Raw genomic sequence first — 27,907 nt, 5'->3', positions numbered from 1 at the left:
ATTCAGTAGCATCAGTCTCAACAAGAAAACAAAGAAGTTTACAGAAAGAGATGAGGGAAACGGGTTAGTTTATTTATTATAGTTAAGACAAATGTGATCATATGTATTCCTGATGGTAACCATGTAATATTAAATAGTGAAATACTGATTTGCTTCGTCTTCTGTGAGCCAGCTGATTGGAGTTATTAGTTTTTTATTAGGCTTATTGTAAAAGCACTTTATTTAGATCTATGGAAGTTATTCTGAACAAAATTTCTTTTAATATCGATGAATAATTAAACCAGAAGTTAAAACTTCAAAACATTTGACAAGCCTATCAAATCATAAAATGTATTTTTAAAAAGACCTTTATGCGTTAAAAGGATGTTTATTATCATCATATTTATCATTTATTGAAGAAAGTTATCCTAGCTATGTTTCTACCAGATAAGTTTATTTTACAAATAGAATTTTGTTTTGTGTGTTTTGATATTTGAAAGGGCGGGTTTATAAATAAATAAATAAATAACAGCTCAGTATTTAATTGATTTTTCTTCTTCAAATATCAGAACCGACACAGGAATTAGCTCAAAGAGTTGAATTTGAAAATCCTGGTAAGTAAACACTAGTCATAAATTGTTCCGTTATCCATGAATTTCTAAAACATTGGCATTTCAAAAAAGGTTGAGATTTTAATCATTTTGGTTTTGACAGCGCTTCTTCAGGGCTGTTCTACAACGTCTTGTAAGTTTAATTACATAAACATAGACGTTTGTTTTATTCTTGGAATTAAATATTGCTTCTCAACATAGGTTTGTTTCTGAAACGTTAAACACTAGTAATAATGAGTAATAATGATGAGATCAATTCTATACTTTTTTGGTATTTAGTAGCATCAGTCTCAACAAGAAAACAAAGAGGTTTTCGGAAAGAGATGAGAGAAACGGGTTAGTTTATTTATTATAGTTAAGACACATGTGATCATATGTATTCCTGATAGTAAGCATGTAATATTAAAATGTTTACTAAAGATTTGCTTTGTCTTCTGTGTGCCAGCTGATTTTAGAGTTTAGTGATTACCTAGACCTGTTGTAAAAGCACTTTATTTGGATAGATTGAAGTTATTCTGAACAAAATTTCTTTCATTTATTATCGATGAAGATTAAACCAGAAGTTAAAAATTCAATACATTTGACAAGCCTTTTAAATCATGAAATATATCTTTAAAACACCTTTATACATTACAAGGATGTTTATATTATCATATTTATCATTAATTGAAGAAATTTATACAAGTTATGTGTCTACCAGATAATTTGATTTCTCATATTGAAATAATTTTGTATTGTGTGTTTTGATATTTGAAACGGTCTTGTATATAAATAAATAAAGCTCAGTATTTAATTGATTTTTTTCAAGTAGCAGAATCGACACAGGAAGGAGCTCAAAGAGTTGAATTTGAAAATCCTGGTAAGTAAACACTAGTAATAAATCGTTCCGTTATCCATGAATTTTCTAAGACATTGGCATTTCAAAAAAGGTTGAGATTTTAATTCTTTTGGTTTTGACAGCTCTTCTTCAGGGCAGTTCTATAACATCTTGTAAGTTTGATTTCTCAAACTTGATATTTATTTTATTCTTGGAATTAAATATTCCTTTGCAAGATAGGTTTGTTTCTGAAACGTTAAACACTAGTAATAATGATGAGAATTATTCAATACTTTTCGGTATTCAGTAGCATCAGTCTCAACAAGAAAACAAAGAAGTTTACAGAAAGAGATGAGGGAAACGGGTTAGTTTATTTATTATAGTTAAGACAAATGTGATCATATGTATTCCTGATGGTAACCATGTAATATTAAATAGTGAAATACTGATTTGCTTCGTCTTCTGTGAGCCAGCTGATTGGAGTTATTAGTTTTTTATTAGGCTTATTGTAAAAGCACTTTATTTAGATCTATGGAAGTTATTCTGAACAAAATTTCTTTTAATATCGATGAATAATTAAACCAGAAGTTAAAACTTCAAAACATTTGACAAGCCTATCAAATCATAAAATGTATTTTTAAAAAGACCTTTATGCGTTAAAAGGATGTTTATTATCATCATATTTATCATTTATTGAAGAAAGTTATCCTAGCTATGTTTCTACCAGATAAGTTTATTTTACAAATAGAATTTTGTTTTGTGTGTTTTGATATTTGAAAGGGCGGGTTTATAAATAAATAAATAAATAACAGCTCAGTATTTAATTGATTTTTCTTCTTCAAATATCAGAACCGACACAGGAATTAGCTCAAAGAGTTGAATTTGAAAATCCTGGTTAGTAAACACTAGTCAAAAATTGTTCCGTTATCCATGAATTTCTAAAACATTGGCATTTCAAAAAAGGTTGAGATTTTAATCATTTTGGTTTTGACAGCGCTTCTTCAGGGCTGTTCTACAACGTCTTGTAAGTTTAATTACATAAACATAGACGTTTGTTTTATTCTTGGAATTAAATATTGCTTCTCAACATAGGTTTGTTTCTGAAACGTTAAACACTAGTAATAATGATGAGATCAATTCTATACTTTTTTGGTATTTAGTAGCATCAGTCTCAACAAGAAAACAAAGAGGTTTTCGGAAAGAGATGAGAGAAACGGGTTAGTTTATTTATTATAGTTAAGACACATGTGATCATATGTATTCCTGATAGTAAGCATGTAATATTAAAATGTTTACTAAAGATTTGCTTTGTCTTCTGTGTGCCAGCTGATTTTAGAGTTTAGTGATTACCTAGACCTGTTGTAAAAGCACTTTATTTGGATAGATTGAAGTTATTCTGAACAAAATTTCTTTCATTTATTATCGATGAAGATTAAACCAGAAGTTAAAAATTCAATACATTTGACAAGCCTTTTAAATCATGAAATATATCTTTAAAACACCTTTATACATTACAAGGATGTTTATATTATCATATTTATCATTAATTGAAGAAATTTATACAAGTTATGTGTCTACCAGATAATTTGATTTCTCATATTGAAATAATTTTGTTTTATGTGTTTTGATATTTGAAACGGTCTGGCATATAAATAAATAACAGCTCAGTATTTAATTGATTTTTTTAAAGTAGCAGAATCGTCACAGGAAGGAGCTCAAAGAGTTGAATTCCAAAATCCTGGTAAGTAAACACTAGAAAATCATCGTTTTGTTATCCATGAATTTTCTAAGACATTGGCATTTCAAAAAAGGTTGAGATTTTAATTCTTTTGGTTTTGACAGCGCTTCTTCAGGGCAGTTCTACAACATCTTGTAAGTTTGATTTCTCAAACTTAATATTTATTTTATTCTTGGAATTAAATATTCCTTAGCAAGATGGGTTTGTTTCTGACACGTTAAACACTAGTAATAATGATGAGAATTATTCAAAACTTTTCTGGTATTCAGTAGCATCAGTCTCAACAAGAAAACAAAGAAGTTTACGGAAAGAGATGAGGGAAACAGGTTAGTTTATTTATTATAGTTAGGGCAAATATGATCATATGTATTCCTGATGGTAACCATGTAATATTCAACAGTGAACTAGTGATTTGCTTCGTCTTCTGTGAGCCAGCTGATTTTGGAGTTGAGATTCCAATAAGACTTATTGAAAAGCACTTTATTTGGATAGAAAGTTATTCTGAACATAATTTCTTTTAATATTGATGAATAATTAAACCAGAAGTTAAAACTTCAAAACATTTGACAAGCCTTTTAAATCATAAAATATATCTTGAAAAAGATCTTTATACATTAAAAGCATGTTTGTATTATCATAAAGTGATCATTGATTGAAGAAATTTATTGAATCTATTTTTGTACCAGATCATTTGATTTTTCAAATTGAAATTTTGTGTTGTGTGTATTGATATTTAATAGGGCGGGTATATAAATGTATAACTGCTCAATATTTAATTAATTTTTTTCAAGTATCAGAATCGACACAGGAATTAGCTCAAAGAGTTGAATTTGGAAATTCTGGTAAGTAAACACTAGTCATAAATCGTTCTGTTAACCATGAATTTTCTAAGACATTGACGTTTCAAAAAATGTTGAGATTTTAATTCTTTTGGTTTTGACAGCGCTTCTTCAGGGCAGTTCTACATCTTGTAAGTTTAATTACATAAACTCAAACGTTTATTCTATTCTTGGAATTAAATATTGCTTCGCTATTAATGATGAGATTAATTCAATACTTTTTTGGTATTCAGTAGCGTCAATCTCAACAAGAAAACAAAGAAGTTTACGGAAAGAGATGAGGGAAACAGGTTAGTTTATTTATTATAGTTAAGACAAATGTGATCATATGTATTCCTGATGGTAACCATGTAATATTAAACTGTAAAAGATTTGCGTCTTCCGTGAGCCAGTTGATTATGGAGGTAAGTTTCTAATTAGACTCATTGTAAAAGCACATTATTTGGATAGATGGAAGGTATTCTGAACATAATTTCTTTTAATATTGATGAAGAATTAACCAGAAGTTTAAAATTTAATATATTTGACAAGCATTTTTAATCATATAACATATCATTAAAAAGACCTTTATACATTACAAGGATGTTTATACATGTATTATCATATCTATCATTAATTGAAGAAATTTATATAAGTCATGTTTCTACCAGATAAGTTTATTTTACTAATTGAAATTTTGTATTGTGTGTTTTGATATTTGAAACGGTCCGGTATATAAATAAATAACAGCTCAGTATTGTTTCAAGTAGCAGAATCGACACAGGAAGGAGCTCAAAGAGTTGAATTTGAAAATCCTGGTAAGTAAACACTAGTCATAAATCGTTCCGTTATCCATGGATTTTCTAAGACATTGGCATTTCAAAAAAGGTTGAGATTTTAATTCTTTTGGTTTTGACAGCTCTTCTTCAGGGCAGTTCTACAACATCTTGTAAGTTTAACCAAATAAACTCAAACGTTTATTTTATTCTTGGAATAAAATATTGCTTTGCAAGATAAGTTTATTTCTAAAACGTTAAACACTAGTAATAAAGATGAGATTAATTCAATACTTTTTTGGTATTTAGTAGCATCAGTCTCAACAAGAAAACAAGGAACCTCACAAAGAGAAAGGGGAGAACAAGGTGAGCCTTTTGATCTTATATTTGAAAAATTTAAGACTTTAAAACCGATATTTCTCATTGACTTTTTGGTTTATATTAGTATTAATTATTTGTAGAATCCAGACCTGAATCATTGATTTGTTAATTCAATTTCTTCAGATCTATCGTGAACTGTCTGAAGAATATGAATTGGTAAAAAAAAATGCGTTAACATTATATTTCTATAAAACAAAACAGATTTCTTTTTTATTAGGATAAAAAATAAAGCAATGTTTTAATTCAATTCATTGCAATGTTTTATTTCAAAGTGTTGTCCCCCTGAAGTATAAAACGTTTCTGATATTACATTATGTCGTACTGAAAAAAGTCTTTAAGGTCAAATATAAGCAAGACACAAGCAAACTAATACTTGTATGTGTATTTCAGATTATGCAATTTGAATTTTGTCTAAGGAAAATTCTACCGATTATTTGCCCCCCTCCAAAAAATAAATAAATTGATCTTGTTTTTCTATTAAAGACAATTATTGGTGTTTGGTTTGTGAGGGGAGAAAGAGGGGAATGAAAACCATAAATATTAAAAATTAGTATTCCGTCAGTATTCAATTAACATTTTTTCATTTGTCAGAATCGAAGCAAGAAGGAACTTGAAGCATTGATTTAGAAAAATCATAATGAGAGAATACTACATTGACACATTATTCACTTATTTACCCTGAGACAGGCATTTTAGAAAAGTATAATGGTCAGATATTGTGATATTTATTCTGATACCTCGAACACAGGAGGAATGCGTCATGTTATAAAGCTTGCCTGGATGAGTGTTTCAAGTTTTTTGTTGTTGTCTACACTTAAGGTCGATTTGATGCTTTTGAAATTGGTCATTTGGTTTAATTTAAACCTTTTTGCAACTTATACAGAGTGAGAAATTAATGAAATATTGCATTAAAACAGGTATGGTTAATGGACAGAAATTCATCACATGCTTTTATTGTAATTGTTCGTTGTGGTTGTAAACAAAATGGACTACTTTTAAATGAAAATTAACTCCGTATCTGTGATGATATAAATGCTTATATTTGTAGACCCTTTTCATATTAATACGTACTTATTTTGTGTAAAAATCCCAGTAACCTCTCATTGACTTAATAAAAAACTTTCCCAATAATTCGCTGATAAGATGATTATAATCATTAGTGCATTCTGCTTTACCATTTAAAAAGTCTGCTTGATATCATAAGATTGTTATAAAGCTCGTTAAAGTTGAACACTGCTCATTAATAGGTGCTGTCTGCCATATTTCTCTTTTAGCACCGCTTTCCCTACAACCCCTATATAAGCAACAGACCTCTTGACAGTTTAAAGTATTTTGCCGTAGATGTCTCACCTGAGTGGACATACATCTTGCCTCGCCGTGTTAAGTGACAGGGGATAGTTTTTTTGGTCGAGGAAATGTGAGGCAGATAGTGCTTATATATGTGATTTAATTTTTCAGTGGATTTTTAAACTTGCTAAAATTGGTTTGCACGCAGGGGACACATGGTCCCGACTCTTGAGAATTTTTAAACATTTCAGAATAAAACAAGTACAACTTACATATAGCACTATATAGAATAGCCAGGGACGGTATCAAAATTTTCTGAAAAATTGCCTTTTTTCATATTTTCACGGGTCCAGCACCACGCTCCAGTCCCGAGCAACTGCCATAAACTACCATAGGATTGGTAGCTTAATGTATACCCATGCAAATAATCACCAATTGATGGGGGGGGGGTCAATCACCTTCTTTTCGAGTGATATTTCGTGTTCTAAACCCACCCTACTTTTCAAGCACAAAACCGAAAGTGAAAATGTTGGCCACAGTCTCGCATTTTCATTCCATATCTGATGAACAGTTCTACTAGTATTAAAGTGTTATATATAAATGAAATTGACATGAGCTCCTCTGTCCACAAAATGAATGCAATAAATATTCTAGCAATTTTTACCCCTCAAATAACCAGCCAAACCTCAGGTTATCCCTTTATTTCAAAATTTTGGTCGGGTCTTTCCTTCGAAACTATCCCCTGCCACCTTACTCGGTCGTGATGAAATTATCTAGTTTTGCACACTTCTCTCAAGTCAGGAGAGTACTAGCATCAAATAAACTGGTCAATGCATTATTTACAAATATAATATTTACATAAAATAAGAACTAAATGCAGAAAAATCCAAAAACAACAAAAGGAGCACTACACGTCGGCCACAAGTTTCAGGTGTGCAATCGAGTGTAACGAAATCGAAGGGTTTATATACCAGTATGACAGTGCCTATTTACGAGCGGTGTTCTGTTTTAAAGAAAAAATATAAAAGTATATAAAAACAGGACATTATGGGCTTGATAATTAAAAGCATTTAGTTTATCTTCAAGGAAAGTGAAAATACAGGAGTAAATATTTGAAATTTTGATTTTTTTTACTATGTTGCCATATTAGCCCTACCCAAAGAACCTTAACCCCTAACCCGAGGCCATAAAATTTCACAATTTTCGTATTTAAAAAAAATTGACATTCAGGTGATAAGGGAAATCACTACTTAGATATTAAACTCCCAATGAATACAGGCGTTCGTTTTTTTTTGATTCAGGATAAATAAACTCACCTTCTTCTTTCTGTATATTTCTTTGTTATTTTGTTGATACTGATGCTAGTGGACATAAGAAAAATGATTCATTAAACTTTTTATGAATAGATTAAAGATATGTTTTAGTAAAATGTCGCATAGATTTAGTTATTTAATTGTTAAATAATAATATCTTCTACTTTTTCATTAAAAAAGTCTGCTTGATATCATACCTGTAGGTTTGTAGCAACGCACATAGAAAAATAAAAGACATGCAGTTTAACATAATATATAAAAGTAAAAAAAGGTATGCAGTAAAACTTGGTTATAGCGAAGTCCATTCGACAACAGGATTTACTTTGCTATATTCGTAATTCGTTACATCAATATAGCGAATTCGTAATAATAAGTTTAGCGAATTCTTTATACAGTGTACATGTATTCCTGTTTTCTTTAAGATGACTACCATTTGTGGGTACTGAAGCATAAAATACCTTTCCAGAAAACTTATTGGATGGTAAATTAAGGTTTTTCTGAAATTAAATTCATTCAAACAATTATGTCTATTGTTATTTCAAAGTTTATATCTATAGAAACAATTCCTTATATATGATGTAAAATTCGTCGGATTTTACATCTACGAGGCTCAAAATCAGTTTCTTACTTCCGGAAATTTGTTCTAAGGAGTTCATCATGACCGTAAAGTTAGCAAGGATTTGTTAAGCATTTTGCTGAGGACTCCTCAAAACTAAGCTATATCCAAGATTTCGCAAAATCCGTGTTCGTTCTAAACGAGTTTTACTGTATATGCTTTTTATGAAAAATGCCAAAGTATAAAAAATTCAGAAGATGAAAGATAATTTATTTAATTTAGACATATCTTTTTCAAATTAGTTACATCTTTGTTGTTTTCTTGTTGATAGATATTGTTTTTCAACAAGGATTTTGTCTGTAAAACAAAATGATGAGATTCATTGTTTTCTTTTTCACTATTTTCAGTCTCAACAAGAAAACAGAAGAGAGAAGAAGGTGAGTTTATATTCATTTTAAATTTGAAATATATGGATGTATAATTTTTTTTTTGGGGGGGGGGGGGGGGGGGGAGGTTGAGTGCATCCAATATACAACTTACCTTTTTAGGGCTTTTCGACTTTCGGTCGAAATGACCTATTGTTTTCATCTTTTTTATTATTATAGTAGACAGTTTTCTGACAGCGCTTTTTTAAAAGCTGTCAGATATATTGATTCAATTATGCAACAGTTATAAAAAAAAACCTTTCAATCTATGGAATGTAAGGTTTTGGACTTCCTGTTCTGGTACTTCCGGAACCTAGAGGGACAATTCTAAAAATTAAAGAACACGCAATATTTTGTTTATTTTTGAAGTTTGAACGTTCAAATTTTAGAATTAGATGTACCTTGTCTAACCTTACAAAATTGTAAGTGTTGACAAGCATCAATATCTTACCGTTTTTGAAATATAAAGCACACAAATTTAGAAAAGGGGGGATGAAAAAACAAAAAAACTCAAATGACGTTTAAAATTTTATTTGATGCCTGGACATTATTAAGGTAGAAGTAATTAACATACATTCCGAGTTCCGTAAAAATATGTCGACTACTTCCGGTTTAATAGGTCAATGAAAATCGTCTATGGGAGTTTCAATGTTAAACAAAAATCACGCGTCATTCGTTTTCTTGAAAAGTTTTCAGTTAAATGTTACAATATTTCACCTATATAATGACACACTCAGTCCGCAGACCGGAAAAAGTTTTGGGTAGACAATTTGAAAAAATAAGGGGTCTGCAGGGGCCAACGTTTAAAACAGCCCTTAAGCTGTAACTTTTTTTATTTTTTGTCCGATATTTAAAATCTTTTCAGTTTATTGTTAAAAACAAAAAGATAAATCTAAAAATTGTGGTTCGAGGGGCCACTTTTTGACTCCTTATAGGGGTTTGAAAGGCCTAAAGATCACAACTTGTTTAAATTTCAAACTTTTTTTAGAAGAGTTATCTCGCTTTGCTATAAGAATGTAAAGCATAAATACTGTAGACATACCAAGTTTTTTGTTCCAGGAATGAATACTTACTTTAAATGATTTTTTGAAAATTATAAGTGTAGCTACTTGTAAAGTTCTGGAGTTGTCTTTCTGATGACATTGCACTACTCACCGGTTCCTATCTATGCAACTAGTTATACCAAGGCGTTCAGAAATTTTGGAAATTGATTAGAGATGATTTTTTTTACATTAAAAAAAAGGTGACATTGGGGCTCTCGAAAAGCCCTTACTTTTTGTTGAAGACAAAAAAAGTTCTAGTTGTGTCAAATTTTATTTTAGAATCTGGACTTCAGTTCGCAATTACGCTTTTTGTTTATTCCTTTGATTTTGACAGAGTTTCTTTAGATTTACAACGACTTCTAAGTTTACCAACTTACACCATTGTTGTTTTTTGGTACCAAAAAAAATCCATAATGGTTTTGTTTGTCAATTATTACTTAAGATTATGATTAGATTCTTTCAACAGTTTTTTTTTATTTAATAACGGTAGTCTTGACAAGAAAACAGGATGATTTACAGAAAAAATTGGAAGAAAAAGGTTAGCCTATTTATTATAGAACTGAGTAATACGAAAAATACATCCTTGATAGGGGGTTGTTTAAGGTTGTTTTATCACCTAGATGTCTATAATAATTGTATTGGTAAAACTTAAGTTTCTTCAATATTCGTGAACATCAATTTTTGTGTATTTATTCAAAATCACAGTTTGAAGAATAAATTAATGCGTGGACTGTAATCTTTTGAATGCAATGTGTTATTAGAAATAGTTCTGCAATGAATATTAAATTTCGTTGATCAACTCAGCCACGAAATCCATGAAAATAGGTAGTCAACAAATATTGATGAAACCACATTAAGATTTTAGATCTTAAATAGATTTTTTTGCAAATAAAAAAAAAAATTATCTGAAGAAATTTTTTTTAAACCAATGAAAGAAATTAACAAGAAGCTAAAACCTAATATAAATATGTATTTGACAAGCATTATCCGTCTTGTACAACAACAGAAAGTCATCTGTGTTGGTTTCAATGTTAATAGGTGTTGTTTTAATTGACACGTACATATTTTGTTTGAAAAAAATCTACTTTATCTTTATCTGAGACTATATTAAATATTTTTCACCATAATGTGGTCTTCAAAAGATACTGGCATTGATACGTCAATAAGATATTATTTTTGATAATGTTCTTTTATACTCCTTTTTCCAAAAAAGGGTTCTTTTATGTCCTAACATTGTTGCAACGCAGCATAGAAAAAAGTACTCATTTTGATTTAAAATTTCTAAGTGTTTTCAATATGGGACAATATTTATGGCCTGCCAAATTCACAAAAATGAGATAATCATAGTTTCACAGTCGATAAACTAGGTTTAAGGGTCGTAAACTATAAACTACGGGCAGAAAACTATAGTTAATGACGATATCAAATCTATATTTCACATCTGTAAACCATACTTAACACGGCCATCTGTTTCAGAAGTGTAAAACTATAATTAAAACTGAAAACAACCATTTGCCATTGTAAAACTTAGTTTATCTGATTAAGATAGTTTCTCAATTGTGAAACCATGAATAACAACTCTAAATTATAGTAAACGAATGTAAATTATACTTTACAGATGTGAATCTATATTCATCAGCAAAACCTATCATTAACTTTATTTCAGACAGATAAACATTGATTATCGTTCGTTAAAGCAATATGAGCTGTATTTTTTGGAATTTTATTTTGCTGCAAAAACCTGCTAGTGTGATAAGTGTGCTTGTAACTTAAACTTTTATGATAAATAAGATTTGAAAAAAATCATTTATTTTTGTCAAATCTTAGATTTCACTAATAAGGAATATATAGCAGATCAATTTTTGTACAGGACGACAATAATTCAATTTTGCTCCAATTAAGGCTTATTGGTTTTTCCCACAAAAACAGAGCTGACAGAAATTTTAAAACCATGATATTTTTTGTCATTTTAGTAGAAAAAAACATTTTCTTTAAAAAAAAATGGGCATGAAAATCGCAGCTCATATTGCTTCAACTATAGTTTACAACCGTTTTACAGATGAAAACTATAGTTATCGAATCATTAACTATAGTTTGCGGTTCGAAAACTATAGTTACCAGTCGATAAACCTAATTTATCAAATGTGAAACTATGTTTAGCTCATTTTTGTGAATTTGGCTTGCAATAAATATTAACACACTTTGTAAATCTAGTTCAAATTTATTATACATAGAACTAAGTCAACTCCCTATTATTCTTATTTTTAAAACTTAAACACTCATCATAAAGACAAACAACACACAATCACAAAATAGGATGTTATGTTTTGTGAAAGTAGATATTAAATTATAAACATTGAGAAGATTATATATAGACTCTAATTCATATTGATTTTTACTTAATCTCACTAAAGCAGCTTTGAGCATCGTTAAGTTTGAATGAAATCTTAAGTGTTTTCCTGTCATTAAACATTGCTTGTTAAAATAATTTTGTTTGTCGAACATGATTAATAATAATGAAATTCATTCAACAGTTTAAGCTCACCTAAGCAGAAGTCTCAAGTTAGTTTTTCTGATCACTTTTTTCTGGCGTCCGTCTATTTGTCTGTCTGCCTGTATGTAGCTTCATTTTCAAAACCAATTGGCTAATTAAAACCAAACCTGACATAAAGCATTAATAGGTGAAGGAAATTTAAATGGGTTATTTTTATGTTGGGGCAGAAGATTATGAATAACTAATAGCATTTTAAAATTTCCTTCTAAAAAAAATTTGAAACTTCAGTGAAAGCAGCCTCAGCTATAGTAGATTCAAGTTTGTTCAAATCATGACCCATGGGAGTAGGGAAGGCCAACCATATATGTCGAATCTTTACATAGATATAAATAGCAAAATATCTTTTCAAAATTTTCTCAAAATCATTTAGCCAGAAAAACTGGAACTTATACTTGGTCACCCTCAGGTAATGTAGATTTAGGTTTGTTCAAATCTTGATCCCTGGGGATATGGTTGTGACAGAATGGGGGGGGGGGGTGGAATGTTTACATAGAAATAGAAGGGGGGTTCGAACTTTAACATAGAAATTAGGAAAATCTTAAATTAAAAACAAACAAAACAAATTGGTCAAAGGCAGGTAGTATCATCCTCAGGAAATATATTTTCCAGTTTCTTCAAATCATGATCTTTGGCGGTACGGTTAAGCTACAATGGAGGGTTGAATTTCTACATAGGAATAAAAGAAGTTCAAAACTATTTTTTAAAGGTTGAATCTTATTTAGAGAGATCTCCAGGTAGTGTAGATTCAAGTTCAGATTATCATCTCCTTGGAAATATCTTTTTAAGTAAGATCTATCCTATTTAAGTGCTCATATGTTTTGTTTTTTATAGATTTTATAAGCTATGGTTATTGTACTCATGTGAGCGATGTGGCCTTTGGGCTTTTTGTTTTGTTACTAGCACCAGTCTCAACAAGAGAACAGGGAGCTTTGCGGAGTGACATAGAAAAACGAGGTGAGTTTATATGTCATTGATAGGAGAAGTACGAATTCATGCATTCATGGTTGGAGTATTCCTGAGGGGGTATATATTCAGCTAGTGGATTGTCTCTTCAAATATGTATCATATTAATTCACTGGTATTGTAAAAGAGTCCATATCTGAAATCAACATTCTGTTATAAGATTTATATAGATAAATAAATTGATATTTATTTGAACATTTTTCTAAATCAAGAAAGAGTTAGAATAGAAGTAAAATAAAAGACTGAAGTGAGCAATCATTTTGCAAGCCTTTACTTAAAAATAAATTTATAATATGAAGAATAAAAACGACCTTTGTTAAAAATATATTTCACTAAAATTAGGCAAACTGTTTTCTGTAAACATAAATAAATAAATAAAAGAATGATTGTTTTGATGATTTTAGATTCTTTGATACAATTTTTTTAAAACGTTGCCAATCCCCTCAGGTATTAAACGTTTTCGCTGAACAATAATATAAAATTTAGGATTAACTAGATAGAAATAAGAAAAATTATACCATTAATGTATCCACCAAAAGATTTGAATTTGATTTTTAAAATATATATAAAAATATTCCAGCAATATTTCTTCCAAAAAAATGGGGTAATTTTTCATGTGTGTTTTGATATTTGACAAAGGGGTTGTAAATGACAAATCAACTCAGTATTCAATTATTTTTTTTTCATTTATTAAATTCGACACAGGAAGGAAATCAAAAATATGAATTTTAAAAAAAATTGTTAGAAAATACTACATTTATTATTACATCATACATTCATTTTCAATAACTTTCTTTCAGTGTTATAATTTTTAAAATTTGTCATTGCTTTATTTTTAACTTTTTTTGCTCACCTGAGCCAAAGGCTCAAGTGAGCTTTTCTGATCACAATTTGTCCGTTGTCTGTCGTTGTCGTCGTCGTCGTTGTCGTCGTTGTCGTCGTCGTTGTTGTAAACTTTTCACATTTTCATCTTCTTCTCAAGAACTGCAGGGCAGATTTCAACCAAATTTGGCACAAAGCACCACTAGGTAAAGGGGATTCAAGTTTGTTCAAATGAATGGCCACGTCCTCCTTAAAGGGGAGATAATTGAGAATTATTGAAAATCTTCTTCTCAAAAACTATTCGGCCTGAAAAGCTTAAACTTGTGTGGAGGCATCCTCAGGGGGTGTAGATTCAAGTTTGTTCAAATCATGGTCCCCGGGGGTAGGGAGGGGCCACACGAGGGGGATCAATTTTTACATAGGAATATATAGAGAAAATCTTTAAAAATCTTCTTCTCAAAAACTATCAGGCCAGAAAAGCTCAAATTAAAATGGGAGCATCCTCAGATAGTGTAGATTCATGTTTGTTCAAATCATGGTTCCCAGGGGTAGGGTGGGACCACAATTAGGGGATCAAGTTTTACATAGGAATATATAGAGAACATCTGTAAAAATCTTCTCAAAAACTATTAGGCCAGAAACGCTCAAATTAAAGTGGAAGCATCCTCAGGTGTGTAGATTCAAGTTTGTTCAAATCATAGTCCCTCGTGGTATGGTGGGGCCACAATGGGGGAATGGATTTTTACATAGGAATATATAGAGAAAATCTTTAAAAATCTTCTTCTCAAAAACTATTAGGCCAGGAAAGCTCAAATTAAAATGGAAGCATCCTCAGGTAGTGTAGATTCAAGTTTGTTTAAATCATGGTCCGTGTGGGTGAGGTGGGGCCACAATGGGGGGATCAAGTTTAACATAGGAATATATAGAGAAAATCCTTAAAAATCTTCTTCTCAAAAACTATTAGGCCAGAAAAGCTCAAATTAAAATGAGAGCATCCTCAGGTAGTGTAGATCCAAGTTTGTTCAAATCATGGTCCCAAGGGGTATGGTGGGGCCACAATGGGGGAATGGATTTTTACATAGGAATATATAGAGAAAATCTATCATTAAAAATCTTCTTCTCAAAAAGTATTAGGCCAGGAAAGCTCAAATTAATATGGAAAAATCCTAAGGTAGTGTAGATTCAGGTTTGTTCAAATCATGGTCCCCTGGTGTAGGGTGGGGCCACAATTTGGGGATCAAGTTTTACATAGGAATATATAGAGAAAATCTTTAAAAATCTTCTCAAAAACTATAAGGCCAGGAAAGCTCAAATTTGAGTGGAAGCATCCCCAGATCGTATAGATTCAAGTTTGTTTAAATAATAGTCCAGGGGTAGGGTGGGGCCACAATTGGGGGATAAATTTTTATACAGGAATATATAGAGAAAATCTTTAAAAATCTTCTTTTTAAAGACTATTTGGCCAGAAAAGCTTAAACTTGTGTAGAGGCATCCTCGGGTAGTGTAAATTCAAGTTTGCAAAATAACAATCCCTAGTGGTAGGGCGGGGCCGTGATGGCGGTTTGAATTTTTACATAGGAATATATAGAGAAAATCTTTAAAAATATTCTGGGAAAGTTTTCGGTCCAAAACTCAGTACTTAGTGTGAAAGCACAGGTTATGCAGATTTAAGTTTGATGAGACCATGATTCCCTAGAGAAAAGTGGGGCCACTAAATGGGGGGGGGTATATAGGAATAGAGAAAAATCTTCTTACAGGTACAACAACAAAAGGGGCTTGATATTTACCAAAAACGAAAAAGAGGTGGATAAAACTTGGCATATTTTCAATTTTTTAAAGCAAGATCTACTGTACTTAGTTGTCAAGATATTTTGATACTGTAATGCTAATTTGATCAGAATTAAGGCAATTGTTGCTCAGGTGAGCGATGTGGCCCCTGGGCCTCTTATTTTACAAATCATGATATAAACATAAAACGATTGATAGAGTATTGTGTGCATGTAATTGTACGTTGTTGATGTGAACCAAATAAACAAATGTTCAAGACAGCAACTTTGTAAACTTCAAAATGATAGAACTACACATTGTTATAATACATGTATGATTGTAAACAAGAATAAAGGAAACTACATTCAATTAAACATAAAATATAAAAGATGCTTTATTATTTAAAAGGTATCCGTATTATTGTATACACACATTTCCCGCCTTAAGCCCCTTTCACAATTTGCGCACGAGGTGAAGCGACAGAATATTCGTGCGACCGAAAAAATAGATATGAATCGTAAACTGGTGCCGAAATAATTGCATTTGTGCTATGAGGACCATTTAATCTTGCAGTATATCTTGCGTCGATATGCGACTGTTGTACAATGAAAGCGACTGTTGAAATATAATGCGATATGATCGTGCGAGAGACCAGGTGATCGTTGAACTTGCACCTATGCAATGAGATGTGCGATCATGCGTTCCATGGTACGAATGCTCGTGCGAGTCAGAGGGGGTATATATACCACTCATTTTCGACGCTCTTCGATGGATATAGCATATCCATCTACATGTAACTGTCCGATATCATTTGTTATATACATATTTTCTTTACGTATACTGCTCATACATCACCCATAGAAAGCCTCTGTGTAAAGGGTATGCAGTGACTTACAACCGATTCTTTTAAGATGAAGTTTATGTGTAAAATCCATGCTTTCCTACCTTGGCAAACTCCCACTCATACTTTACCCACAGAGAACCTTTGGGTAAAAGTTGAGTTGTGAACTTAAACAAATTTACGGTCAAAGTTCAAGGTCATTTCAGACCTATTTAAAATCAATTCTTCCTTGGACCATATATTATTTCTTCATAACTAAATCTTTGTCACACTTTACACGCAAAGTTGTTGTTGTTTTAAAGTGTGTATAAAGCACGTTTCTATGACAATTATGAAAGTGACAGCAGAAATCCTTGAATCCTAGATATGAACTATGATTTTTTTCCTTTGGCCAAATTTTGCTCTACCAAACCATTGCCTGTCTGTCTCGCTGACCTTGGAATAGGTTATCTGTCGAATGTCAAGTTCCTAGCAAACATCAAACTTAATTTGGATATTTTAAAACAGATTTGAACTGATACAAAATGTGCTTATTTGTTTTTGTGAAAATAGAAAATTTATTAACATTCATATAGATTCTATTTTATTTTTGGACAGTGAACTTTAACAGAAGCTATACAACATCTTGTAAGTTTAATCTAAACCTCTATTATTTTGCTATAGTGCTTCCTAACAATGGTTCTGAGAAAATGATGATGATATTTATTCAAAGTTTTCTTATGTAATATCACTAGTTTCAAAACGAAAACAAAGAAATTTACTGAAAGAAGTGATAGAACGAGGTGAGTTTTTTTGTTATTTTACATAAAAGAATAAAGTAATGAATACATGTAGATAAATTCAACATATATTTATTAAAGTCCAAACCTTGGCCATAAACTGAATTATGAAAAATTTTCGTACAAGATTTATTAAATAATTTGGCATTGAATACATCTTTGACTTGAAGAAAAATATTGCCGGTAATTTGTCGTCCATAGGATTTAAATTTGAAATTTGATTTTTTTTCCTCGAAAATTATACTAATCTAAAGGTAGAATTTAACATTACTGATTAGAGTGTCTTTGTCAAACTCACAATGATTAGCACATACATGTAATGTATTCATTTTTATCTGCAAACATCAGTCTCAACAATAAAAAAGAAACACGAACTAATTTTATGTTAAACAAAAGTTTTGAATTTGTTTCGCTTAAAATCAGCGTATTTTGGGTAAAACTTCGAACATTAAAAATCAGATCTCGGTTTATAAACTTTATTATTGTTCATCAGAATTTACCCAGGAAGAAATATTAGGAGTCAAAAGAGGTGAAGAAGAAAGTCACGGTGAGGATATTTTGCGTTGTAATGCCCTTTTTTATCTTCTAAGTTGTTTTGACTTTTTTAAAATAAATTAGAGAGAGAGAGAGAGAGAGAGAGAGAGAGAGAGAGAGAGAGAGAGAGAGAGAGAGAGAGAGAGTATAGCATGGTAAGATTAATGGCAGACGGGCAAAAATGCAATGCACAGTTTGATGTAACTGTTTGTTGTTGATGCGAACAAAATAAATGAATGTTTAAAAAAGCAAAGTAACTATGTATATACTAAGTTAAGGTTGTTTTAAGTGACTACTTATGTTGTTTGAAAAATCTACGCTATTTTTAATTGAATATTTATGAATTATTTTTCAGCTTTATGTGGTCTTTAAAAGATAAAAGAGTAAATGCTCAGTTCCAAAGATTCTAGTTCAGAGGCGCAGGGGAACATACAAAGCACTTCTGAAATAGAAACTTTCGAACTGTGTATTTATTTTTTATCTCTTATAAAGTTTGATTTCATATTTTACATTTTATTCCGAATGTATATACATATACACTTCCTGTCAGTCTACCCAACTGTCCATTTTATAATAGATGTTTTGGTCATATTTTCTTTACCACTGGTCCAATATGGCTCATACAACACCAATTGAAAGCCTTTACATAAAATGTTAGCAGTGACCTAGAACCAAGGTTTTACATTTATAGTTAAGGTCATAGTAGGCTATGTGTAAAAGCCTTTCCTTTCATCACAATTTTCCTCACTTATACTTTACCAACTTCGGTAAATATTGTGATGTGAGCTACAATAAAATTTAAGGTCAAAATTCAAGGTAATGTCAGACCTGTTTAAAAATGTTAGCTTTGGGCAATATACTCTCTTCTTGTACAAATTATCTAAATCTTCCTCAATCGTAGTGGCTTAAAATGACCACGTTTCTATGACAAATGTGAAAGGGAGCGCAGACATCTTTGAATTCGAGATATTAATCGTGTTTTTTTTCGTTTGGCCAAACTTTCCCAAAACACCTCATGTCGGTCTGAATGGCCTTGAAATAGGTTATTTGTCGGATGTGAAGTTCATAGCAGACCTCAAAATTATTCTGATTTTTTAAATACAAAACTTGTTTTTTTGAAAATGCAAAAGAAATGATAACCTTGATTGCCGTACATAATGTATTATTTTATTGATTTTAACAGTGCCCTTTAATAGAAGCTACACAGCATCTTGTAAGTTTAATCTACGTTTCTGTTGTTTTACTGTCATTAGATAATGCCTCATCATTATGGTTTTGTTTGTCAAACAAATGTTTATGAGATTATTTCAATATTTTTCATCTACTAGCATCATTCTCAACAAGAAAACAAAGAAGTTCATGGAAAGAAATTGAAGAAACAGGTGAGTTTATAAATTATTGATCGGAGAAATACAAACATAAGCATCCTTTTATACTAAATAATGATTTGTCGGTTATATGAATTTCATAGAATTTTAATTTGTAATTCGGAATGTTATTTTTTTCTCTCAAAAAGTATGCAAATTGCAAAAAATTGTAAAGTATGTTTATTTAATAGATTTTGATATATGGAGATATTGAAAAAGGACGTATAAGTTACAAATAAAAAAATCTAGATTATTGGTGAAGAATTTAATTTCATTTATTAGAAGCGACGCGAAATGGAGCTTAGAGACTTGAATCAGAGAATCATGGTTAGGATACTTACATTGTTACGTCATACACTCATTTTGTATCAGAAAGGCATTTTGAAAACGTTAAGGGTCTGCAACTGGCAGCTTCAATTTTTTTTCTAAAAATACGATAAATAGGAAAAGAGAGTTGTCAGGTTATTAAGATAACCTGGCAGAGCTAGATATTAGGACCATAGGTTTTATGTTATAGAAATTTCTCTTTGTTATTATCAAAACCTGAAACCCGTTCAAAAAAACCCCTAAAACTATGCACATAACATTGAAGTATTTACTTCAAGTGGACTAAATATTTTTCCATTCTAATTAGAATTAGCATTGTAAAACCGGTCCTTTACGATACGCTATAATACAAGATCTAACATCCAAAACAAGGTTATCTCAACCTCTCAAATAGCCAATGAAATTAATGCTGTCGAAATCTTGGCTGGTAGTTCGGATGTGTGGATATGTATGTCTTTAACATCGATGAACCTAAATCCCTAAAGGGTCATGTGTAGTAATCAAAGTCAATGCGAAGTGCATGTTTCGATTGTAATTTTGTATCATTGTTGTTTGCATGATTCAAGAAAGAATAGCAGATCTGACAAATAAAATACACAATTTTGGCGAGAAAAACTTAATTTGACAGAAAGAAGACGACCGAGCATTAGAGATTTAAGAAATGAGACTATTAAAGTATATTAAGACTTGTTTATTGAAGCTTGAATTTGATTAGATAACATTTTTATGCATATTAAGTATATAAGGCTGCTCTGAGATTACTCCGTACGGGATGTTGTTAGATTTTGTATAGCGTATTGCATAGGAGCAGTTTTACAAGACTTTTTAAAATTAGATTTCATATCAAACTTCAAACATAAAAATGCAGAATTTTGATTGTAATTTTCATTATTGTTTATCAGAATTTACCCATGAAGAAATATTAGAAGTCCAAAGAAGTGAAGAAAAAAGTGACGGTGAGGATATTTTGCGTTAAATGCACTTTATTTTTAAATAAAAAAGGCATTTCTGAAAAAGGGAAATTTCTGATAATTAGCGATGACTGCCTTCTCTGCGATATATATGAAGTATACAAAAAAGGTTTGTTGTGATGTATCAAACGAACATCTGCTGGGTTTTTTTTATGAGTTTGGAATAAATTCTCGGATCCCATAAGACAATTTGTTATGCTAAAATTTTCCAATTGCTTTTATATATGATTACCCATGTACATAAAATACGTATGATACTTAAGAACGTTATCAAAATTTACTTAAATATATGTCCTTGACACAATCTGTAAATAATTTTACAATTCCTTTGTGTATATCAAAATATTTTTATATTAGACTTTTCAAACTTTTAGAAAGTTTTTGCTACTTTGCTGTGTGTGGGAATCTGTATGACAATTGCAATTTATCTGACTTTCAAAATGAACTGTGGAATGATAATAAAAACTCGAGTTTTACAAATTACCATGATCATATGCTGCATATATAGTAAGAAGATGGTGCTGTTATTTTCAAGTATATTACAACAATGGTGTTTGAAAATACATGATTAATATATCGGACTTCTAAATGATAAAACAACACATTATATAAACACGTTGGTAAAAAGGAAAAGGGAAACTATCATCATAAAATTTATGTATCGCCTACCTTTAAAAACCTTGCAAAACCTTATTTGATATATTTATACTCAAATCAGGTCCGATAAGGACCTTTTTCATTGATGTTAATATTTTCTTTTATTACAGTTTGCAAAGACATGAAGACTAGTAAGTTTTTATTTGAATAAGAATTTCCATAAACAATTCAATGAAAATTGTGTTATCTAAATTAATTTAAAGAGTTTCCTGCAGAATTCAGTAGAATCAAATGAGAATTTTGTCTTTTTTTCACTAGAAGCGTTACCGGATCAAGTTGAAGTTGAAACGTTTCAAACAAAAGGCTGTCAGTATGGTAAGAAGAATAGTAGATTTGTTTTGACCATTAATGGTTGTCGGTTATATATTATGAAATAATGTAGTAAGAAAATGACATGATTAAGAAAAAGGCAATTAAAGAATGTAGTATATATAAAAATCATGTACTTAAATAAAATATCCGTGTGTGTGTGTGAGACTTGTTAGCTCACCGGAGCTGAAAGCACAAGTGAGCTTTTCTGATCATATTTTGTCCGTCGTCCGTCTGTCCGTCTGTTAACGTTTTACATTTTTACACTTCTTCTCTAAAACCGCTTGGCCAATTTCAACCAATTTTGGAACAAAGCATCCTTATGGGAAGGCGAATATAAATTGCAGAAATGAAAGACCGATCTTTATTCAAAGCGGAGAAAACCTCGAAACTGTAGAAAAAGGGGGTGCATTTTTAATCAAAGTACCGAAGAACTGACGGGAGTAGATTTTATCGATGTTTATATATTTTAAAATCAATGATGTGTTATTTTGCAAGACAAGTACAGGTAGTTTCTAATCTGTATTTGAATTACGCACATATTTATAATATGAATTTTTTGAATTTTTCGACACAAGAATGTTGATAAAACCCCATATGAATCATGTTACACGTAAGTGATATTTAAAGATAGAATAAATTCAATCAAACTATGTATCAGTGATAGAAATATTTATGAAGAATTTATAGATCCAAAGCAATATTGAACTCTCGTCTCGTTCAATCAAACGCTCGGCTATCGCCGTTTATCTCCGACAAGCAAGAGAGACTCTCTGCTTGTCGGAGATTTACGGAGACAACCGAACGTGGAGTTGAACTCTGGCGTAAGAATACATACAACCACAAAAAATATCTAAATTGTTCGTACCATTTTAAATCTGACTTTTTCCAAGGTATATATAAATATGTTTCCTTGAAAAACAATGCTTTAGCATACATTATTTCGAATTTATCAATTATTCTCAAGAACTAATTCTTGTCAGCGGCGCTAATTTGTGCTTTGGTCCAAACACTATTTTACTTTTTGTTTGTCAGAGTAACTGCATAGGAGAGTTGATTAAAATCAACTCCCAAAAATCAAGAGTCAAATTCAACGTAATTTAGCATAAATCATCCTTTTGTGAGGGAAAATATAAATTGCAAAAATTAAGGGCTAATTCTGTTTCAAATTTGAGTAATTTACGAAAATAATAACAAGACAGAGCGAATGGGGGTGAATCAGTTTAAGAGCGAATGGGGTCAATCAGTTTAAACTCGGGCTCGATATTTCATATATCGAAAACCAGTTTAGAGGACCAGTCTATGTAAGAAGCGGCCATCTTGAACTGAGATGAATTTGCTTGTTGTGCAACAGTTTGCGTGCGAAGTGAATTTTTGAAACAGCCAAAATGTATTTGTGCCTTTTATGTTATGTAAATTGAGGTTAAATATTTTAATGCGTAGACGTAGACATTTTCTTTTGTGACGGTGTTTTAAGCTTGTTTTGATTTAGTTTCTCTTTTTTTTAACTTAAGAGGAACCAGCGTCTTTATTTTTTACATGTAGACCGGTAAATGAGACAGCTGATTGTTTATATGTACCTGCGCAAAATCTGATGCACTAACAACATAATATTATAAAATACTATTCATTATGTTGGTACATGTAATTCGGTACGATCTCTACGTAATGGTTGATTAAAGCCACATGTTTTATTAAGATGCTCAGCAAGTTCTATCTAAACGGAGATTATTCTCGCTGCTATAAATATGTATGTATATATATGATGAAAAATAAATCGTGTGTTTTCTTTGTTTTAATGCATTTTCTCTTGTTTTAATTTCTATATACTAACCTGAGAGTCAAGTTACAAGCAAGATACAGAGCTTTGTACACAATGCTACTGTATGTTTGTACACAAATCTAAGGTCATGCTTTAGCTCGTTTATATTTTAAGGAGGATGTCTACACGAAATAAGTGTAGGAGATTTTTGTTGTATGCATTTGTTACTAATAATAGGCAAAGTATTCAACAATAATAGACCTCAAAGTACAATACTCCTTTTTTTAAGAGAATTTTTAAAATATCAGTCTGCTTCCAGATAACCCCTTATATGTCAAATTTTTAAACATTTCTGTTTTAAAACTCTAATGAAAGTGAAATGTTATAAAGTTTGAAAATGAAAAACAAAATAATCATGAATGAAGTTTGTATGATTTTTATTGGAATCAACATAAATATGAAACTAAAATATTTAAAAATTCTTTTAAGGCAAACTGCTGGATGAAATCCCACAAAAATCTGAAAATCGAAACAATGTATGTTGGTTAACGAGATGAAAAAAAGAAATTGAATGAAATTGAAAAATAAAAAGAAATACTGAATTATTTCAAAAATCTTGGTTTGAAAGATCCTGTTTAAGAGTTGTCTTTCTTGATTTTACTTTGTCTCAAATATCTTGGGACCAATTTTCTAATTAAAAAAAAAAAATCAGGAAGAAAAATTTAAAAAAGGTTAAAGTATATGCTAAAAAGTAGGAATAAGGTTAGTAGTGCTTATGATAATGTTTGAATTTGAAAAATTATATTTTTGATGAATGCATTATATTAATATTTAACTCTTTAAAACAAAATGTTAGCAGTTACATTGACTTTTACTTTTTTATATACAATACAAATTATACACAACCAAATGCATATTTATACATACATTAGATGTCCATAGTGATACACATGTATGTGTGGTAATTAAAACATGCTCTTTTTCAAGATTTGTCGTTCCCTCATTTGGCTTGCAAATCCGGCTTCCACTGCTAATGCTAGCCTACCTAGCTATATCTATTTAAATTAAAATACATTAGTTAAGTTTCAAACTTTCAATGCAAGTCTTATACTGCAAATATTTTAAATTTGGGAAGTTGGAATCAATTAATACAAGAGATAGTACTACGGAACTTTAGTTTTATATTAATCATGCATATAGGGTTCAAGTGAAAATTATCTGCTCACCTTTATCGATAATCCGTCACATATTTATGATCGGCTGTTGCGGATGACATGACAAATGTGTATTGCCATTAGCAGGGAAACGGTATATTATTTCGATTTCACGTTTTCTCTACATAACAGCTGATAAGCAATGTTAGTTGAAAGCTTTAATCAGGAAGGGAACTGACATATTTTCTAAGCGTTTTGGTGATTTCATTCCTATCTCATCTCCCTCGTTAGAAGAGTTCAATTGAACGGTGTATAGCTATTTTGTACCACGACATAATGCTATCCATCCGGAACAAAATGGCGTTTCAAACGGATGTCAGACATATTGTGACGATGTAGCCTTCCACCTTAAATGCAGCTATGCTGAATAGGAAATACCAAGTTTAAAAATCTTAAGTTGAATGTAATAAACTCATGTGAGCAAAAACATGACTCAAACCAAGCTATGTATCTTGCTTATAATTCTACGATTGATGCTGAAATTTTGGTTGATCAATAGAAATGTCTTGCTAAAAGGATGATATGTTGTAACTACTTTATTGTGCCCCTTCTTAAACGCTGAATTGCATAAAATCTACACAAGTTTTTGATAGTTTTTCGAATACTATTAAATTAAAAAGACGTCTTTTAAACAGTTTTCATTGTCCTGACATATCATTATTATGAGAATAAAAGCATTATCGTTGTTCTTAAAAAATATTGCAACGGAAACTCATCTTTGTAGACATTTGTTGTTTTTTAATAAAGATGAAAATAATGGGTGGGCCTTGGTACAATAGAGCGACATGCCTGCCAATACATTGATTTGAATCATAGCTCTTTAACATATGTGACAACATTTTGTAGTTAAGTTTATTCATCAGTCAAGTGAGTAAGGATAATGATACGTCATACGTAATGAATTCATGCCTGATAAACGACAATCGTTTATAATGGAGAAGGCCAATTAAATTTTACAATGTTTTTAGTTTGAGGAATTGAGCGCATTTATTCTGGTGAATTGAGGTACACTTTTCTTCTTTCACTTATAGGATTTTTAAAAATAAAATACAATAACTAGTAAGTAGTGGAAGGAGAAAATGTACCTTTATGCTGTCATGTATTTTAATCGTTTTATAAACTGATTGGAAGGGGGGGGGCTTAAACAAAGGGAACTGGAAGTTAACAGTGAACACCTACTGAAAATTTAGTCATTTATATTGCATATGATCTTATTGTCGGTAAAAATGGTATCCCATAAAGGTTAATATGTCAAAATTAAGTATATGCAAAAATAAGTGTAAAATTCTGATATTCATTTTTGGTTAATCAATTGATGGGCCATATGGCACAATATCCTTTGAACGCCCATATAAAGCAAGTGTTGCTCAGGTGAGCGATGTGGTCCATTGGGCCTCTTGTTTTTGTTTGTACTGATACACGTCTTTAAAAAAAATATATTAAGTATGTTGAAGTAATATATGTCGTCTCTTTTTGCAAAAAATTGAAAAACGATTTAAGAAATATTATTATGAATATTATCAATTTTCAAAAGCAGGCTTTAAAAATATTGAACTCCCTATAATCTCTCTCTCTCTCTCTCTCTCTCTCTCTCTCTCTCTCTCTCTCTCTCTCTCTCTCAGTATTTTTTACATTTCATATCAGATAAGGGAATATTAGTACAGAGTCTTATATTTTGAGATTAACACCTAATTAGAGATATACTTGTAATTTTGAAATATTATTTTTAGAAATCTGGAATAAAATCATAGGTTTTTTTCAAGAAGGGATAATCTTGTTAGAGTGACACAATGACTCGAAAAAAGATGATTTACTTTGTGATTGATAGTAATCAATAGAATAAAGATGAACTATGCGAAATTTGATCTTACGGTGGGAATCACACTTGTAAATAAACCGAGGTTTTTTAACATTAATATAAGTATCACATGATTGTGATTGCTCTCAAGAAAGTTGGGATTAATGCACTAAGAAAAGAATTGGAGCTAGAAATTATTCGATATCTGTAGTAAGAAATATGCATTCATAGAGAGTGCATCTTAGAATATACAAAAAAAGAAATCTTGAAGATATCACACCCCTACGAATGTTATGGTCATTTAAATTTTAGACCACGTGTTTTTATTTGACCCTTTCTGTTTCGCAGTAAAACTCGTGCCTCGTGTTCATAGTCTATTTCATAGAATCTAGGTACTTGTAGTCAAATATAAAATATAGAGGTTTATTGATTTTAAAATTTATCTTCATTAATTGATGGATAAATGTGTTCTAGAAATAAATGTGACAATACAAAAATACAAAAACAATACAAAATTTTTTTTTTTTTTGCTGTTGCAACAATTAACATGCTTAGTAGAGATCCCCCCTAAGGGTTTATTTTCGATCCGCGCCTGACCTAGTAATCTGATCAATAGTGAAGCAGACTCTACTATTTTATGCAGAATGTTCCTTGAAAAAGGCTCGATATATTAAGTTTTTATACAAAACAGACACCTATTATTTTTTTTTAAAATATGGTATTGCACAAAACAAGCATCAAACATGGCTATGATTTTATTAAGCAACCCAATGTTTATATTTTCAACCACTCTACACGTGGTTGAACACGAACGATAACTCTGTTCTGAATATCATCTTTTAATTTAAATAACTGCTAGATGTTGAAATAAAACATACATCTAACACGATTTTCATGTTTTAACATAAATCAAAGTAGGCTATGATATGAAAAACGACTAGAACTTACGTATTTTAAGAATATTATCCGAACACATATACATGTACTTCCGCTCGAAATTTCACAGGAACTGAACAAATCTCGGTGAAGTCTCGTGAACTTTCATTCGAGCACCTTTGGATTTATTATATACTTAGCAACGATAAAGAAAACATTCCGAACACATTCGCAGGGTGTATCAGGTCTCATTAAAGGCCGCTTGTTCAAATGCCATGATGCAGGGTTTTTTTTAAATTCCTCTGCGCTTTGCTTGGCTATGAAGTGTAGGAAAAACTCGATATATTTTTTATGGAACAAATGATTTTATTTTTTTTTTTTCATTTTAGATTTATTTGCTTTTAAACATCGTAATTCTTCAAAAGTTCAACTTTTCATATGTTGTATTAAATACGGGGAAGTCCTGTTATAATTCGAGATTTAGTATACCATGAGTTTGAACGTCACCGTGACTTTTTAGAATCTCTTCCTCTCTCTTCTGTAAGGTGTTGTGCGATTAGAGGAAGCCGTACGCGATTTATACTTTTTCTTTTGTCGTGAATAGGTGTGAAAACCCTCAAGG

General features: G+C 30.8%; 1 protein-coding gene across 1 annotated transcript in view; it reads left to right on the top strand.

The window, feature by feature from the left end:
* Nucleotides 1-3,102: 3,102 nt before the first annotated feature.
* LOC128183929 (uncharacterized) overlaps nucleotides 3,103-27,907 on the top strand; it is a 38,094-nt gene continuing 13,289 nt past the window's right edge. Inside the window, exons 1-20 of the mRNA XM_052853161.1 lie at nucleotides 3,103-3,148; nucleotides 3,250-3,279; nucleotides 3,415-3,471; nucleotides 3,937-3,987; nucleotides 4,089-4,115; nucleotides 4,218-4,274; nucleotides 4,734-4,781; nucleotides 4,883-4,912; nucleotides 5,049-5,105; nucleotides 8,684-8,713; nucleotides 10,235-10,282; nucleotides 13,199-13,252; nucleotides 17,289-17,318; nucleotides 17,426-17,473; nucleotides 17,964-18,017; nucleotides 19,188-19,217; nucleotides 19,333-19,386; nucleotides 20,601-20,654; nucleotides 21,437-21,457; nucleotides 21,585-21,641. Coding sequence (XP_052709121.1) covers nucleotides 3,459-3,471; nucleotides 3,937-3,987; nucleotides 4,089-4,115; nucleotides 4,218-4,274; nucleotides 4,734-4,781; nucleotides 4,883-4,912; nucleotides 5,049-5,105; nucleotides 8,684-8,713; nucleotides 10,235-10,282; nucleotides 13,199-13,252; nucleotides 17,289-17,318; nucleotides 17,426-17,473; nucleotides 17,964-18,017; nucleotides 19,188-19,217; nucleotides 19,333-19,386; nucleotides 20,601-20,654; nucleotides 21,437-21,457; nucleotides 21,585-21,641 — 763 coding nt within the window. The 5' untranslated portion in view covers nucleotides 3,103-3,148; nucleotides 3,250-3,279; nucleotides 3,415-3,458. The remainder of the gene's footprint in view (nucleotides 3,149-3,249; nucleotides 3,280-3,414; nucleotides 3,472-3,936; nucleotides 3,988-4,088; nucleotides 4,116-4,217; nucleotides 4,275-4,733; nucleotides 4,782-4,882; nucleotides 4,913-5,048; nucleotides 5,106-8,683; nucleotides 8,714-10,234; nucleotides 10,283-13,198; nucleotides 13,253-17,288; nucleotides 17,319-17,425; nucleotides 17,474-17,963; nucleotides 18,018-19,187; nucleotides 19,218-19,332; nucleotides 19,387-20,600; nucleotides 20,655-21,436; nucleotides 21,458-21,584; nucleotides 21,642-27,907) is intronic.

This window comes from Crassostrea angulata, chromosome 5 (assembly GCF_025612915.1).
Source record: "Crassostrea angulata isolate pt1a10 chromosome 5, ASM2561291v2, whole genome shotgun sequence".
NCBI lineage: Eukaryota > Metazoa > Mollusca > Bivalvia > Ostreida > Ostreidae > Magallana > Magallana angulata.
The sequence above is the reverse complement of the archived record's forward strand: the minus strand, read 5'-3'. Positions and strand labels throughout refer to the sequence as shown.